This window comes from Ctenocephalides felis, unplaced genomic scaffold (assembly GCF_003426905.1).
Source record: "Ctenocephalides felis isolate EL2017-DRISC unplaced genomic scaffold, ASM342690v1 CF-g0.4_SCAFFOLD_01492, whole genome shotgun sequence".
NCBI lineage: Eukaryota > Metazoa > Arthropoda > Insecta > Siphonaptera > Pulicidae > Ctenocephalides > Ctenocephalides felis.
Window position 1 is genome coordinate 12,542,904 of NW_020537646.1, and position 16,369 is coordinate 12,559,272.

Below are 16,369 nucleotides of genomic sequence, written 5' to 3' on the forward strand. Positions count from 1 at the left end.
GTAACTAAAACTTTATTAGAAAACGGATATCCCCTCACCCTCATCAATTCCATTACCAATAAAAGACTTTCCTATCATAAAAGTAACAATTATCAATCCATCTCCAAGTTATTCCAAGACAACAATATTAAACCAACTTTTCACAGCATGCCTTACATTGAAGGCTTATTTGATTATTTTGCCAAATTACTCAAAGAAGAAAATATTTTCATTTCAGGAACAGCTCTATATTCTTTTAAAGAAATGTTTTCAAAAATTAAATCCACCACCCCTCCTAAATTCAATACTAACATAGTTTATTCCATCCCTTGCAAAAATTGTCAAAAACAATACATTGGCCAAACATCACAGTACATTCATAAGAGAATGAGACAACATGAATTAAGCGTCACTCATCATAAAAGCCGAAATTTCCAAAGTACTCTTGTTCAGCATTCCATCGAAAACTCACATAATTTCACCTTTGAACCCAATATTTTATATAGAGAGGATTGTACTTTTAAAAGACTTTTTTCTGGAAGCAGTTTAATCTTTTTGAATTCGTCAAAAAGTGTTAATAAAAGATCAGATCACAATATCATTCATGACTCATATTTAAATTTTTTAAACCTGATTAAAAATAATTAATCCTAATAGTTTTTGAATATGTGTATATATATACATGTATGTATGTTATAATATATGTACATCCATATATATGCTTATATGTATGTTTTTGGGTATACACTATACACATACACTTGCATATGTGTTCATGTGTATAATTGTGGATACATTAATATATAGATATGTGCATATGTATGTATGAGTATGTAGGTGTGCATATACATGTTCATGTATGTATGTATATATATATATATATATATATATATATATATATACATAATATTTCTCAACATTTACTAAAGCAATATTTTTCCTTTTTTCGTAAATTATCAAACAAGAGCCATAAAAAATCATTTTTGCCAAGAGTTCCGTGCTTTGTCCTTTACATCTGGCAGACAGAAATCCATATCAGTGTGTTTAAGTCTTGTGTAGTCGTAACATCTACAAATATCTTCCAAAAAAATCGAGTGTTTTTAACAAAAAAATATTAGTGATATGGATATATAAATTATTACAGGTAAATAATTTTTGCTTCTCAATTTTATATAAAACCTTTTTTAGTTAAGTCTTATTACTATCTATCCGGTACATAATCCATTCCTTTATAACAAAATTTTTTTTTTCTAATTAATCTGTATTGACCATTGTTAATTAATGTTAATCAGTATTTTAAAAAACATTGTATTTGACAGAATAAACCTGATGATGGAACGTACCTAGTTCCGAAACGTCGTATTAAACATCTTCAAAAAACAAATTGTTTTTTATTATTGGATTTACTGTTCGGAAAAGAAACAATCAATATATTGAAAAAATCCAGGACTTATCTATTGAATATATATATATATATATATATATACATGTGGATATCCATTTTATGTATGAATATGAATATGTGTATATAGACACTCGTATATAAATAAATTCAATAAACTGCTCCCTGTTGATCTGCTTGCTGCTTTTGGCTATATAAAGTATTATTACACAATAAAATCAATATCTGAAAGTTAATTTCATATTAGTATCATATTATTTTCATCGCTATATAATCGTTTCGAAAGCGCGTCTTTTAAATAAAAAATGAATACTTTCATGATATAATTTATCCTTTATGAATTCCGTCTGATGAAATGAAATAAATAATAGACAAAAGTATACTAGACAAAACAAAAAGCTCCTGGCATGGGTAAGAGAGATAAGTCAAAATGAATGATTGACGACAGAAATGGAAAATTTACGCAAAAGTTATTCAGAATAACAATACAGCCAACAAATGGTATTTGCGATACAAAGGTGAAAACGGCCAATGAATACCAATAAACAAATATCATTAAGCACAGACAATATACAGTGCAACAAAAATACTACACATGTATAAGAAACATAATAAAAGCACGAGGCAGGCGTTATACATGGACATATGTATAGCATTAATATCAAGAAAGGAAAAGATAAAACATTGACAAAACACTCTGAAAATAAAACGGATAGCACAGTTATAGCACAGTTTATTAAATTGTCGGGGCAATATATTAACGGACGTTTTATAAGAACGGGGCTGTAAATAGCCCAGTATCTCTCACCCCCAGGAACTTTTTGATCTTTTCGTCTAACATGGCTTGACGATCCGATCTCGCATTCCTCTCTCGTTGCCTCATTTCTGGAATACATAGATTTGCAATCACACCAATAACTATGGAATTTCAAATGTATTATGCTTTTGAATCATATATGAAATACAACATGGTAAAAAACACTTCTCCGAGTGATGAAAAATAAATAAATCAAATAATAATAGAAAATTATTTGCAATACATTATCACTTCACATTGCTTTTTTACTAATTAACCTAGTCAGTAAATATATCAGTAAATTATATAACAAAAAAAAGTTATAACTCATTCAACTATTAAAGTAATAGTAAAAATTATATAGGGGCTAATTTTCCGACAAATTAGAAATGTTATGGCAACGCTATGTTACGGTCCTATATTTCTTGACCCTATTCTGCCGCACAACAAATCAATGTTATGACAAGGCCATGTTACGCTCCAACTTCCAAACATTATGCTACTGAATACTGTCAAAATGTCATGTATTTGCTGTGCATTCACGCGTTTTACACATAAACTGCAACGTCACTCGTATGTTATGAAGCTGAGTCAGAAAAACCCTGTTATCACATCGTTTTTTGACAATTGTGCTTTTTCTGGGTTAGTTTTTTAACTTCCCGTAGGGCAAGTTATAGTAATCGCAAAAAAATCGAAAATAAAAATTTTTATATATCTTTACGTTTCAGAGGTTTCTGAACATTTTGGCATACCTTAGAAAAAATGGATGTATGTGTGTGTGTGTGTGTGTGTATGTGTGTGTGTGTGTGTGTATGTATGTGTGTGTATGTATGTGCGGATACAAATTTTCGTCGACGATTTCGGGAACACGGATCAACCGATTTGAATAATTCAAAAAACATTCGATCCGTATTGATAAGGAGACGTTCTGATTAGTTTTTGGCAAAGGCAGGTCAGGCCGTTCCGAAGATACGGGGCAAAAAGTTCCGAAAACGGTAACTCAGTTTTTAAGAGAATGGAGCGTCCGATTTTAATAATTCAAAAAACATTTTATTTGTATTGACAAGATGAAGAATCGATACAACTTTCATGAAGGTAGGTCCAGCGGTTTCGGAGATATAGAGGAAAAAGTAAAAAAATGAGCCATTTGGCGGTCAAAAATGATCATTAGACATATGCACATCAAATTATCAGACATTTTATAGAGATTTTAACAATAAGTATACATTTTGTTCGGTTCCGTACCAATGCTTATGCGTTAGACAGCGACGCGGCGCTTACGCGCTTTATATTTTGTCCCTATGTAGTTAAAGCAGTACGATTGCTTTGAAAAAAAAGTTCAGATCTTCCACAATATGTCAAAATAAAGAAAAAAAATTTTTTTTTCAAAAAAAAAAATTTTTTTAAAAAAAAATTTTTTAAAAAAAATTTTTTTTTTCAAAAAAAACTAATTTTTGTCCAATTTATAGTTTCTCAAAAATCTTATTTTTTCAAAGTAATTTTTTTTTCAAAAATGTTAATCGTTTTAAAAAAAAATAATAATTTTTGGTACGGGAAGTTCCAGCAATTTGCCTTAAGGCACGATGCCCTAATTGCCTTAAGACAGAATTCCACTTACAGCTAGTTTTTATCTTACAACCTGAGTATAACGTCTGACTGCACAGCAAACACATGGCTTTTGACAATATTTAGAACAAATTAGTATGAGAAGTTTTTCATAACATAGCCTTGCCATAAAATTTGTTTGTTATGCGGCAGAGTCGGTCATTCTATGAATTGGTAGTAAAAATTGTCAAAAACCTATATATTTTCTTTGCCATCAAGCATTTCACATATAAAACCTAACCTACAAAACGCACCAGCGTCAAATAACAATTTTACGATAATTGCATCTTTCTGATATTTTATTGATAACACATGCGTGAAGTTAGGTTTTATGTGTAAAACGCCTGTCCGCATATCAAATACATAGCTTTCTGGCAGTGTGATACTAACAATTCATACGAAGATAGACCCGTAACATAGCATTACCATAACATATCTATTTTATCCGGGAATTGGCTCCTCAGTCAGCAAATACCATCAAGTTAATCATAACAAAAAAAGTTTACCTCAACTTTATAGTTTGAAAATTATTTTATCGCTTTGCAATAGTAGTAGCAATCTGATAATGATTGCTATTACTATTTTTTTAAGATGCATTAAAACACTGAATAATGAATACAAAAAAAATCAACAAATTAAAATGTATGTCGTGTTGAATTAATTATTATTTTTTTATTACCATGCAACAACTATGAAAATCATATAAACTCATATTTCACCCAGGTGCTGGTAGTATTAAAATAACATTATTTTGCTTATCCATTGTTACCTGAAATATTACATGATGGTATACATAAAACCTAATTATTTTAACTAAAAATTCATTTTTTGGATATTTTGTTGTTGTTGATGGTGTCAATCGTTCGTGTAGGTGCATTTTTGTGAAGTGGGAGCAACAACTTATTTGTGTGATGATGTCTATGAATCCCAACATATGTAAATTTAAATATCACATTTTTACGCAGTCTATAGAATATTCTATTTTCTATATAGTAATGAGATATATAAATCATTCATTTTGCTTAATTTGTCATTTGTTCTATTGTATTTAAATACTATTCATATATAGAACGAACATAGAAATACTAAGTTGCATTGCATTTTCATTGAGTGATGATCAATCATAGATTGACTCATATTAAATAAAGGGAATTTATTATATAATATTATTATATTATATAATAACTAAATAAAGAAATAATAATGATAAATAAAGAAAATTTTGTATACTTTTAGAATATTTAATTTTTATTAATTTAAAATAAATTGAAACTGTAGGATTCATGGTATATTTCGAGTTCGATGTGGAACTCTACTACTACGTATGTATCCCACTTCTGTTTTCTCTTCAGCCAGGAGCGCAATCGGAAGCCGGCCAGTTGAGCCACACGGCTCTTGTCGGGAAAGTTTGTAAACTGACTGAATTACTGCCTGGCCTCGACTAACACACATTAACTCATGTACATTTCTGTGAACTCTCTCAGGTTATGTCCGGCACTTCTAAATGACCCTCGAATCGACCGCATCGTTAGATTTGCTGAATTTATCAACAAACTCGGCGAACGCGCACGTCGCACCGCCAAAGTCGGTAATGAGGTACTGACAACTCACTCGATGCAAACAGTATCACTGCCATTATTATTTACATACACACACACATATATATATATATATATATATATATATATATACTAGCAAACCCGACGAACTCCGTTTCGCCACCAGATGGTTTAGTGAGAAAGATGAAGAAATTTTTTGCTTGTTTTATAATTGAAAAGAAAAAAATTGATTTTATTGCACAACAGTAACGAATTTATTTCGATTACAAAAATAAAGTGTTTTTTAGTTGAACTTCTCTAAGTAAATGAAATTGAATCCGCAAATTATCCATTTCATTGAAGTGCTCTTTGGTAAACCACATTTTTTGTTTTTTGGTCTGACGTTAACACAAACAAAGCGGATGGTTTTCCAACTCGTGAGCAGGCAACGTGTAACTGCCCATGTGAAAAACAATGATTTTCTAAATAGCACGATGCCATGCACCACTAATTTTCTTAGCTATAAACCTTGCGGAGCCCGAGACCTTTCCAACAAATGCAAAATTGTCGAAATCGGTTCGTGTGTTCTGGAGTTAAATCGTCAGGAAGGAAAACCCGACTTATTTTTATATATATGTAGATATAAGGACTTTCCAAATCATACTAATTTTACTACAAATTTGCCATTTTAAATACGGTATTAATTACATACTTCAGCCAATAATAGCAAATGCAAAAAATGATGATCATACATATTATTTTCAAAATATTCATAATTAAGTTTTGTAATGAAATACTCAGCCGTTATTAATTGCCTAAGTATATTTTGTGACACGTTTCAAATATATTTAGAATACCAAAATTTTTAAAACTAATTAACTCTTCTCTAACTATTAACAAATACAAAATAAGATCTTTGTAAAGCTTGCAAAATAGTAAGGTATACAATATCCCTACTTTTAATACATAAGTGATTATTCCAATTCCTACCTAAATGAGCAGCAATATCGCTTAACTTTGCTTTTAATGTGTTTTAATTTCGTTCTATTTTCGTGTATACATCTTATTAGATACAATTTCTAAACAATAGTAATCTCGACCAAAATATATAATATGAATTCTAAAACTAGCTTGTGTGGTCCGATATGAAATTATAATATTTTACACGAAAGTGCATTTATGTATTGTGCTTAGGTTTTGGTTTTGTAGATATAGAGAACAGTTTTGAATGGCCAGATGTAGTAAAGCTTTCTCTCTGTAGAATACAATTTTGCCATTAAATGATTATTAGAATAATAAATATGAAGTATTTACCATACTTGGAGTCCTATTATTGAATTGTCTTTTTAAATTAGTAAATAAACTAATGAAATTAAAACTTTCACCAATATAACAACAATGGCAATCGTTACAATTTACCTTATAAATAAAATGTTGATATTTTTTTAATTTGTATATTTCTTAGTAATTGTGTAATTATATAGACTTGTATATTATTCTTTAGATTTTGTTAACTTGCTGAATGGTGTTAAATCGTTATATCATTGTAAGTAAAATTACACCCATATGAATGAGTGGCCTTGTAAAAATTTTGCCACTTGTATCACTAGTGTGATTTACATAGATCGTAATGTGTTATTAAGTATCAATTGAAAAAATCTTGTCCCGATACAATATTGTCAATTGCCAAAACACTTGATTATCCTTTTATGCATTCGACGATCGCATAAAGCTCTCTACATCATATGTACATACATATAATATGTACTATGTAAGATATGTATCGCTCTGGCGTGCTAAGTATGTACGGGCGCTGTTGGAGCAGTTATTATAGCAAATTGGGCTGTAGCGTCGTCGTGTTTCTATGGCGTACTTTCGTATTATAAATCATTGTTAGTTCGAACAATTTCTCCATGAAAGGCGATCACATAGAAGGATCGTGCCGGCAATCGACCACAGCCAGGTGAACCGATATAAGCCCACGATTGATAGCGAACTAGTTCCAGATAGGGGTACTGTGCCATCCATGGCGGGGGTAAGGGATGGTATTCAAAATTTTGAATATTTTACAGAATGTACATGTTGCTTATATGTACATAATTAATTTAAAACTCTAACTTCCAGTAACACGTGCCATTTCTTTAGTTTTAGCTTCTAGTCACAATAAATAAAATTATTTATGAAATTACTGGCTGAGTTAACTGATTTTGTATTGAGTGCCTTTCAAACATGCAAATAATACCTATAATTGTATAAATTAAATTATTTTGTTTAACTAATTTTATTTCATCTATTTCGTGTTCTAAAAATAAGTTTGAAATATCTTAAAATGTTGAGAAAGCATGAATTTGGTAAATTGGAATAATTGGATTTTACTTCTTCATTGGGGCAGTAAAAAAATATACAAAATTAGGTTAGGAAAAGTTTGTTTTAGAACAAACTAAATAAACGTATTAGAGTTTATATGCCAGTAAATTATAACATTTAAATATGGATGCAACAGACAAGGTGCTGAAGAGTTGATCAGCTTTAAAAAAACTAACTAAGTTTTGATAGCTAACAAAAAGTGAGAAAAAACAACTGCATTCATTCACACTGGTAAAAGTGAGAAGATAAAAAAACTGAGTCTGAAAATCTTCTAAGGTTAACATTTTTTACTTTAAAAAAAGTCGTAGGATAGTTTGCAATAAAAGCATGAATAAAAGAATAAATGTTAAAAAAAAAAAGATTCTATAATTGCTTGTATTGCTGGAATTGTGAATATGTTGATTCATTCGCTCACAGATATATTAGAAACTTTCTCCGACATAGCAACAATCACAATCATAACAATCCATCTTGCAAACCAAATCAACAACGCTATATTTAAGAAATTAACAAGGTTTTTTAAATAAAATACATTTCTTATGTTTATGAAACATATTAGTAATACACATATAATCTGCATACAGCATTACTTTAGTTAAAGCAACTGTCAATTCCTGCCAATAGAAGCAATTTCATTCGTAGATATTAAATTGACTTGGTTAATTAATAATAATTAGTATAATCTGTATCATTTTAATTTTTTTCAAAATTTGTATATTTATGATAATTCACGCCAAAATCAAAGCATGCATATTGCATTGCATTGATAAAGAAACAAAAGAAATCAAATAAAAAATTATTATAAAATCAATCAATCAATACAGTACAAATTAAACTTTGAAAACACTGTAAATACAAATACAATTTGTAATCAATTTAAAATAAACGCATAATATTACAAATAAAGTGTTATAACAAATCTATGGTCCTTTGAAAAATCAATCAAACCCAACAAACATTGGTCCTTCGAGCCGGATTTGACATTCAGTAAAATCTAATACAACAAACAATGATTTAGAAAAATTATGTAAACTATTATGAGTATAAATTCTCAAGAATGCCTTAATTGCATATAAAACTAGGATTATGACTGACCAATAAACTCATTAAAAATACATCTACAGTATTTTTTAGATAAAGCATCATTCAATTCCCGCCAATGGAATTTTAAAACCAGTACGTTACACATCGCGCATTTTATTATAAATTCATCCAAATCTGCTTTTTAAAACAGCTAACTCGAAACGTGATCGCATATGCGGATTCGTAGTTTTTCTATTCCGTGCGATGTTAAATTGATTTGGTACCTGCGCGCCGAACGAAATCTAATGAAACTTGTTGGTCCCACGTACATATGGAATAAACTGCAGTTCACTAGACGGTTTGGTCGAGTTCACGTACCATACAATATGCGCAATGCGAATAAAACCACCACTAACCACCACGGGAACAGGACTAGTGGAAAGCACGGTGTGCCCAATAAGGAAAACCGATTGGCACAGACGGGAAAACCGTAACACCAGTTGCGATACTCGAATTGCTTTTAACGTGTTTATTTTTTTCAATAAAAGTTCATTTTTATATGTGCATAGATTTTTATTCACAATATGAAGCCAGTTATCGAATTAGTTTTTAACAAAACGAGATATATGCAGTTTATTTTACATTTGTGTTCTACTATTAAATGTATGAAAATTCGTTAAATAACTTTGGGGCAAATTCTCTGGTATAATATCTGGTTGTTATGGCAACACTATGTTACGTACCTTTCTTCATATAAAATGGTAGCAAAAACAGTCCAAATACTATGTATTTGCGGTGTGATCAGGCGTTTTTTAAACAAATCAAGGGACCCACTGACAAGATTCTATTGCTCTACTAAATAGACTCTACGACAGTACTCGACCAAATAACGGTCAAATAAAGAAGCTCTCTGAAAACTTTTACCTAAAATGTAAGCTCTAATAAAACTCTAATAGAAAGATGCAATGCCAAACTATAGCCTGATCGACTCATAGCGGCTAATTCGTATTTTCTATATAATTGTGTATTGACCAAGTATTATCTATGCTATGTATTGTTTTGCAACTTTTCTTCTCTTTCAGTTATCTTTTAAAAAACACATAAGTAATTTATTTTATTTATTAATATTTTATTTATCAATTTTATTATTGTCATTATTTGCTTTTATTCTATATTAATGAAAATACTATCCTTTATTTTGTACTACAATTTATTTATATTTATGGTACTATTCGCTTATGTTACTAGATGTTATACTATTTAGCAGTTTCAAAAGATATTGCAATTTAAAAAAACATATGGAATATTTAATTATTTTGTAATAGTATTATCAACGTATTAACAAGAGTATTAATAAACTTTTCTATTTATTTGTATATTCATTTTGCCAGAAAATGTGTGATTCAAAGACAATCAGAAGAGTATTTTAAAGTAAAATTCTAATAATTTTTAATTAAAGTCAAATGATTGTTTATTAGTACATTGAAATATATGTCACAGATAAATATTAAAAAATTTCAGATTAAATCTGTGTAGATAGGTAGGTGATATTTTATAGTCAGGTATTATTATATTTTTATTTCCGTCATATAATAAATTATTATTCTCTTTTTATAGTACTGCAATGAAGAATTTTCAGACAAAGTAAATGTTATTGCATTTTATATTTGAATATTTGCTCAGTAAATACTATGCAGTTTTATTTTTAAAGTCTTGTATCAGGATTTTAAATATGAGTGCACAATTTAATTTAATTTGTCAATATTGAAAAGGTCTACTACTGGTAAACTTTCAGAACTTTAATTCAACAAAAATTAAATTAACATTTGAAATATATCAACAAAAGTATATTTTATTTTAAAATATTTTTCTAAAATTAATATAAGATTCATGTAGTGTTTGAATTACGCTTATTTTAAACAAAAATACTTTGAATATTAATAAATTAATTTCATGCTAATTTAATCCTGTTAACTTTTAAGTCACGATTCAAAATTTTTGACTCTTTACCAGATTATTGTGGCTTTCATTGTGAGATTATGCATAAATCTCAAGTTTATAACGTTTTCAAGACACCATTATAATATTTATGATTTTTATGACTTGAAAGTCACAAAATTCATTATTACCAAAAAATTTTTAAACAATTCTCTTGGTTTTCATTTGCATATGTAGGCTTATAATTAATGGTTTTTTGTTTCCCTAATTTTTTTTTTTTGATATAAAACAAAAATTCGGTACATATGGAGTCCATATAATTCATATGATCAAATCAAATATTAATAATAGCACCAAAATTATCTACTTTTGTCTCTTTTTGTAATTCGAATCTTCTCTTGAGAAAGAGTGGGTACAACAATTTTAAATCGTCGCTTTTGAAAACAAGAATAAATCTCACTTTTATCAGTATCATTGCGTAGTTTTTCTACGCGTTTGTAAAAAGTTTTCAAAGGAAATCTTCTTTCAGCACTAGTGGCTCCGCAAACGCAAACACAACCATCGCCGCAACAAGATAGATGAGTGTGTGATTTTTATGTGTATGCAGGAATCGCTTTAGATTATTCAGTGGGTTTGAAAATAAAAAGAAGAAAAACTTGCCTGGCTGGCGTTTGATGCCAAAGAACTTCTTTAATGGAAAATCTAACATTAGTGTAGCATGCTTTTCATGCAAGCCAAGGTATAAAATATTCAAGAAAATTATTTTTATGAAACATAGTTGGCTGGAGTTTTTAACTTGTTTTGTGGTAATAATATATTTTTATAAATAGTAACATTATTTAATTTAAATATTAAATATACTTTATTTAGCTTTTTGCTCATAATTTTGACTATACGTATTGTTCGGACGTATTTTCGTTTTATTATAATGGCCATGAAGGTGACAACCTTCAGGGCATTAAGCTTCACATGGAATGGTTGCTACCCCTAGTAGAGGGGGTAGCAACCATTATAATGATATATATATATATATATATATATATATATTTATATATTTATTTAACCAATAAATATATCTCCTTTCATTATAACTTAGTAACAAATCGGTGATTGTAATTAGAACTGCAACAAATACATAATACAAACAAATCAATGTTTAATACATTCCACAGCTACAAGGGTTAAATTATAACCCAACAACCTAAATTATCGAATGACAGTTTTAATAAATTTCATAAGTACGTAACATAAATACACGTATATTTAACTTGTTACTGAATAATGTCTGTATCTACTAAGTTAATTTTTATAATTCTTCACTTAGTGTGAGCAATATATTAATTTCCCAGTAGAAATCAGTAGTGACCAAATAGGTGGTGAAAATTGGCGCAATATTTAGAAGTGCAAATTTTGGGCTTTTATTGCCAATATTGCGCCCATATTGACTGGAGCTCGTTTTTAAATGGACCGGACAATATGTGTTATAAATATGATGAAAAGTGTGGGGAAATGCATGGAAGAAGTTTTATTACAAATTAAAAACATATTTCCTATCGCGTTTACGATTCTAACATTATATTTACACAATTTGTTAATGTGGGCGTAATCGTGGTATTTGTTGGACCGACCAACATTATTTTTTTTAAACATTGTTAAACTTAAGAAATACGCGATATTTACATGGGTAAAAAAAATCAATTTTAGATAATTAAATTGCGCCAAATGTATTTTAAAAGTCAATTAATTTTATAATTGTCGCATTAAATAAAATTTATTGCTATGTCTGCTTATGAAACTATTTCAAATTATTATTCAGAAATCTATTATTTACTTCTATTTTCTCGTGAAAATCAGATCAAGAACCTCCAACCAGTAACTTTGTTTCTAAATTAATCGTGCGCCAGGACAAATTTATATTACTGCACAGGATTTAATCCTGAGTAAACTGCAGTGACCAAATATAGGAAATTCAGAATGTGTGGGCTTTTGTACATATTAGTATCCATAAGCATTTCCTATATCTCATGCGTCACGTATTTGTATTTATCGACAAAGATAGCTAATTCCAGTCCCTAATTGATTTCTAAACGTATAGGATTTCATGAATCAAACGTGCGTAAAACAAATTCATGAATGACGTAGTACGTTGTTTGATAATAAACTTAATTGATTAGGATGATGTACTTTGTTTTGCGAGTTTCATCATCAAGTGTTTTTAGCGGACGAACCCGCAAATTTCTATTATTATCTGTAGCTGGTAATGGTGTAATCTATACAATGTGATTCGGAACAAAATATCTTTCATTATTAAAATTTTTTTCTTGAAATTAATATGTGAATTTATTCATTTATGTACATGAACATCTGCTATTCTTCATGGGAATACTATAAGCATCTTACAATTAGACATAAAACAATGCATAGGGTCAAACATATCATTTTTGGCTGCAGTTTTTTTTTAACTTCACCAACAGTTTCATTATAATTTGCAGAAATGTACTAAATACTCCATACACGTTTCAACATAAAATTCTGAACTGATTACAAAAATTTAAAAACCATTTGATGAAACTGGATAAAGACTTGCGTTGATTATAATTGCAAGGCGATTGTCCAAGCTTTTTCTTCAGAATTAGCAAAAAAAAGCAAACATTTTCGATTGTACTTTGGTAGCAATCGGCCGCGCTATTTCTTTTTAATTAATTGTTGATTTTTTAACGATTTTTATAACACTTCGTATTAAGATAAAGTTTATGGTCTTATAAGCATTCTATCATAGTATAGGCCTATGAAATGTGGTTTCATTATAAAAATTTATTAAGATTCGGAATGAAACGCAGCGCCAAAATTTTATCGTGATAATATTAAAGGTTTATTTACACATATTGAGAATATATTGCAACCGGCCTATAAAATTCTACTTATATCTAGCTTTTATAGAACCACATATAAAATTAACATCAAATTTGTATAAGTATCTGATGACATTTGAACTACATTTTTTGAGGGCATCTATTAATCAAGTGATCGCTTTTTGGATTTTTGCACCTTCGTCCTCCTAAGTGATATGTAATGATATTTAAAATTAATCCATCTCTCCACCCAACATTACGTATATTTTGTATATAGAAAAAATCGTGCAAGTTTTAGATTTTTTTTAAATTAAGTAAAACACAAAAACACGTGATATCTTAATAAACCCCCTCTTTCCTTCTAAAATTTCGTGATTTTTTGTCCAACTCCTGTCCCCCTTTCGAGCCTCATGTGATCAATGGACCCTTGATAATATTAAATTAGACCTTTATATGCAAAAACAATAAATTAATGGTTATAAATTTATATTTAAGAACCTCGCTGTCGATGTGAACTAATTCCCAAATTTATAAGAAATTAGCTATATTTTTGTAAGCTCTGATATTTGAATTTATGAATTAATATTCCCTTCGTATTCGTATGACTGAAATAACCATTTCAGTGCGTAAATCGCAACAATTTCCGTCATGTATCACCTGAAATAGTTAGAGCATGATATTGATTAAAATGCGATAAGGGCCCGACGTGAGTGTTTTAGTGCCACAAGTGGCTTGTTTCGCGTTATGTCAGGCGACACGCTCTGATTTTTATTGTGAAAATATAAATAAGGAGGTCACTAACTGATAAGAAATAACTAAGTGTTGCGTCAGCACGCTAACGAGGCCAATAAATCCGTTACGCATTCGAATTCACGGAAAAATCGTATTTCATTAAGCAAAGGTAAAGAAAAATTCTCAGTAACGAGGTAAAATTTAGAACTGAACGTCGCTTTGTATGATGAATTAGCAAAATTTTTGGAACGCTCGTTAGTTAAAATAAAATCTATATTTATAATAGGGTTGAGATATCGGTGGTGGACCATTTACCCGCGGACTTTTAAGCCCTGCTCTACCCTATTCTATTCACATTGAACAAAATGAATAGATCACAATGAAACTAACATTTAAATTTGCTAATAAAATCTACTCAACATCGATTACAAATGTCGCGTTATCATAAAACAAATTGTACAATTTCGTCTTGAATATTATAGGAACAAATCTATTATAGTAACTGCTCTCACCAATTCACTTCAAATGTCATCGAGTTAAGTAAATTGGTTGAAACTACGTATTGCAAACACAAGTCAAACTATAGATGCCTTTATGCAGTATTTCATCTGTGGGGGTTGACAAAAGTTACGAGTGGAGGAAACTTATGTCCGATACACTATGTGCATTTAAATAGCCTGCATATGGACGATATATTCTACTATCAAATATAAAAGACAGAATAAAAGTTTTAATATTATAAAACTATATTTTAAAAGTGTTCGTAATTTGATGCCTTAGTGCAAATTGCAAAAATTTCCATATATTTGTAAATAATCTGCTTAATCACTTTTAAATTTGAGATTTATTTTCATAGAATTTTGAAATTTTGATACAGATTATTCCAAACATTTAGCAATTTAACAACTAAAACATTCTTCGTAATCTTATCATATTATTTTAATTGCGAGCAGTTTTGAAAAAACGTCTGCTTTTGCAGACCCACGTGCATAAATAATTTTTCTAATTTTGGTTGTCATACAGAGCTAAAACTTTCAGAGAATTGTTTTTTATCAATTTGGAACCATTTGAGCCTCTGGGAGCAAGAAAATTCGAAAATGACCATTTTAAGGACCACCCTAATATATATACATATATACATATAAAATGGAGCGCATTAAATGCCATCGATTTAATACATGACAAAAGAAAAAAACGTTAAAAAAATACAGGTATCAGGTAAAAAATACAGTTAGGATAATTTAAAATATTGAATGACATTTATTTTGTTCTCTATTTATTATTTATACGATGTGATGAAATATGATGAATATTGTTTTTATAACATTTTATATTTGAAGGATACTGATGGAAAAGTATAAAGAAAAGGTTACTGTGTGATGCTTATCACATAAATGTGTATTAAAAATTATTTAAATTTTCTGAAACACTTAAATTCAATATGAATTAATAAAGTCTATTTTATATTTAGTGTGTAAATAATATTTCTTATTTATATGCGTTTAGAACTAAAAATAAATATTTATAAAGAAGTATAATCTATCATGGTATGGATATAAATTATATATGAAAATCAAAGCACGTTAAAGTTGACTTTGTATCATTATTTTTCAATTTATTTCTATATGTTTTTCATAGAAACTTCAATATAAATTATGCTTTATTAAGCTTCTCATAGGTTCATATTTTTTAATATTCTTTTTTTAGAATATAAAAACTTGTATAGGTACTCAGCGCTGCCAGCAATGACAAGCCACTTCATTCATTCATTTAGCATTTTTTTATCATTTCGTTCTGCGAGCTTAAAAATATTTGAATCCTTTGTAGATCTTTATAAAAATAGTGCAACAATATTTAATGTAAGCTGTAAACTTACTAGGAAATTAACGTCAAATTATGTTCGATTTATAAAAATCTATTGTTCATAAATGAATTTAAATGTATTTTTCTGAATTCTTGATTTTCGAAATATTTGATAATTTCCTATCGTCACTAATGTTTAAAATCATAAAATGACGTAAGAAACTATTTAAAGTGCCCGCGGATGTTTCAATACGAACTGAGAACCCAATACTGCCGTAAAATAGGCCAATGTTAGTTACGTAAGGGATATGTTACGTAATGCTCCTCATATAAA

At 29.1% G+C, this 16,369-nt stretch overlaps 1 protein-coding gene across 1 annotated transcript in view; it reads right to left on the reverse strand.

Moving 5' to 3' along the window:
* Positions 1 to 2,150: 2,150 nt before the first annotated feature.
* The window catches only part of LOC113370849 (rab-3-interacting molecule unc-10-like), a 54,622-nt gene continuing 40,403 nt past the window's right edge, over positions 2,151 to 16,369 (reverse strand). The window contains exon 4 of the mRNA XM_026611531.1: positions 2,151 to 2,266. Coding sequence (XP_026467316.1) covers positions 2,151 to 2,266 — 116 coding nt within the window. The remainder of the gene's footprint in view (positions 2,267 to 16,369) is intronic.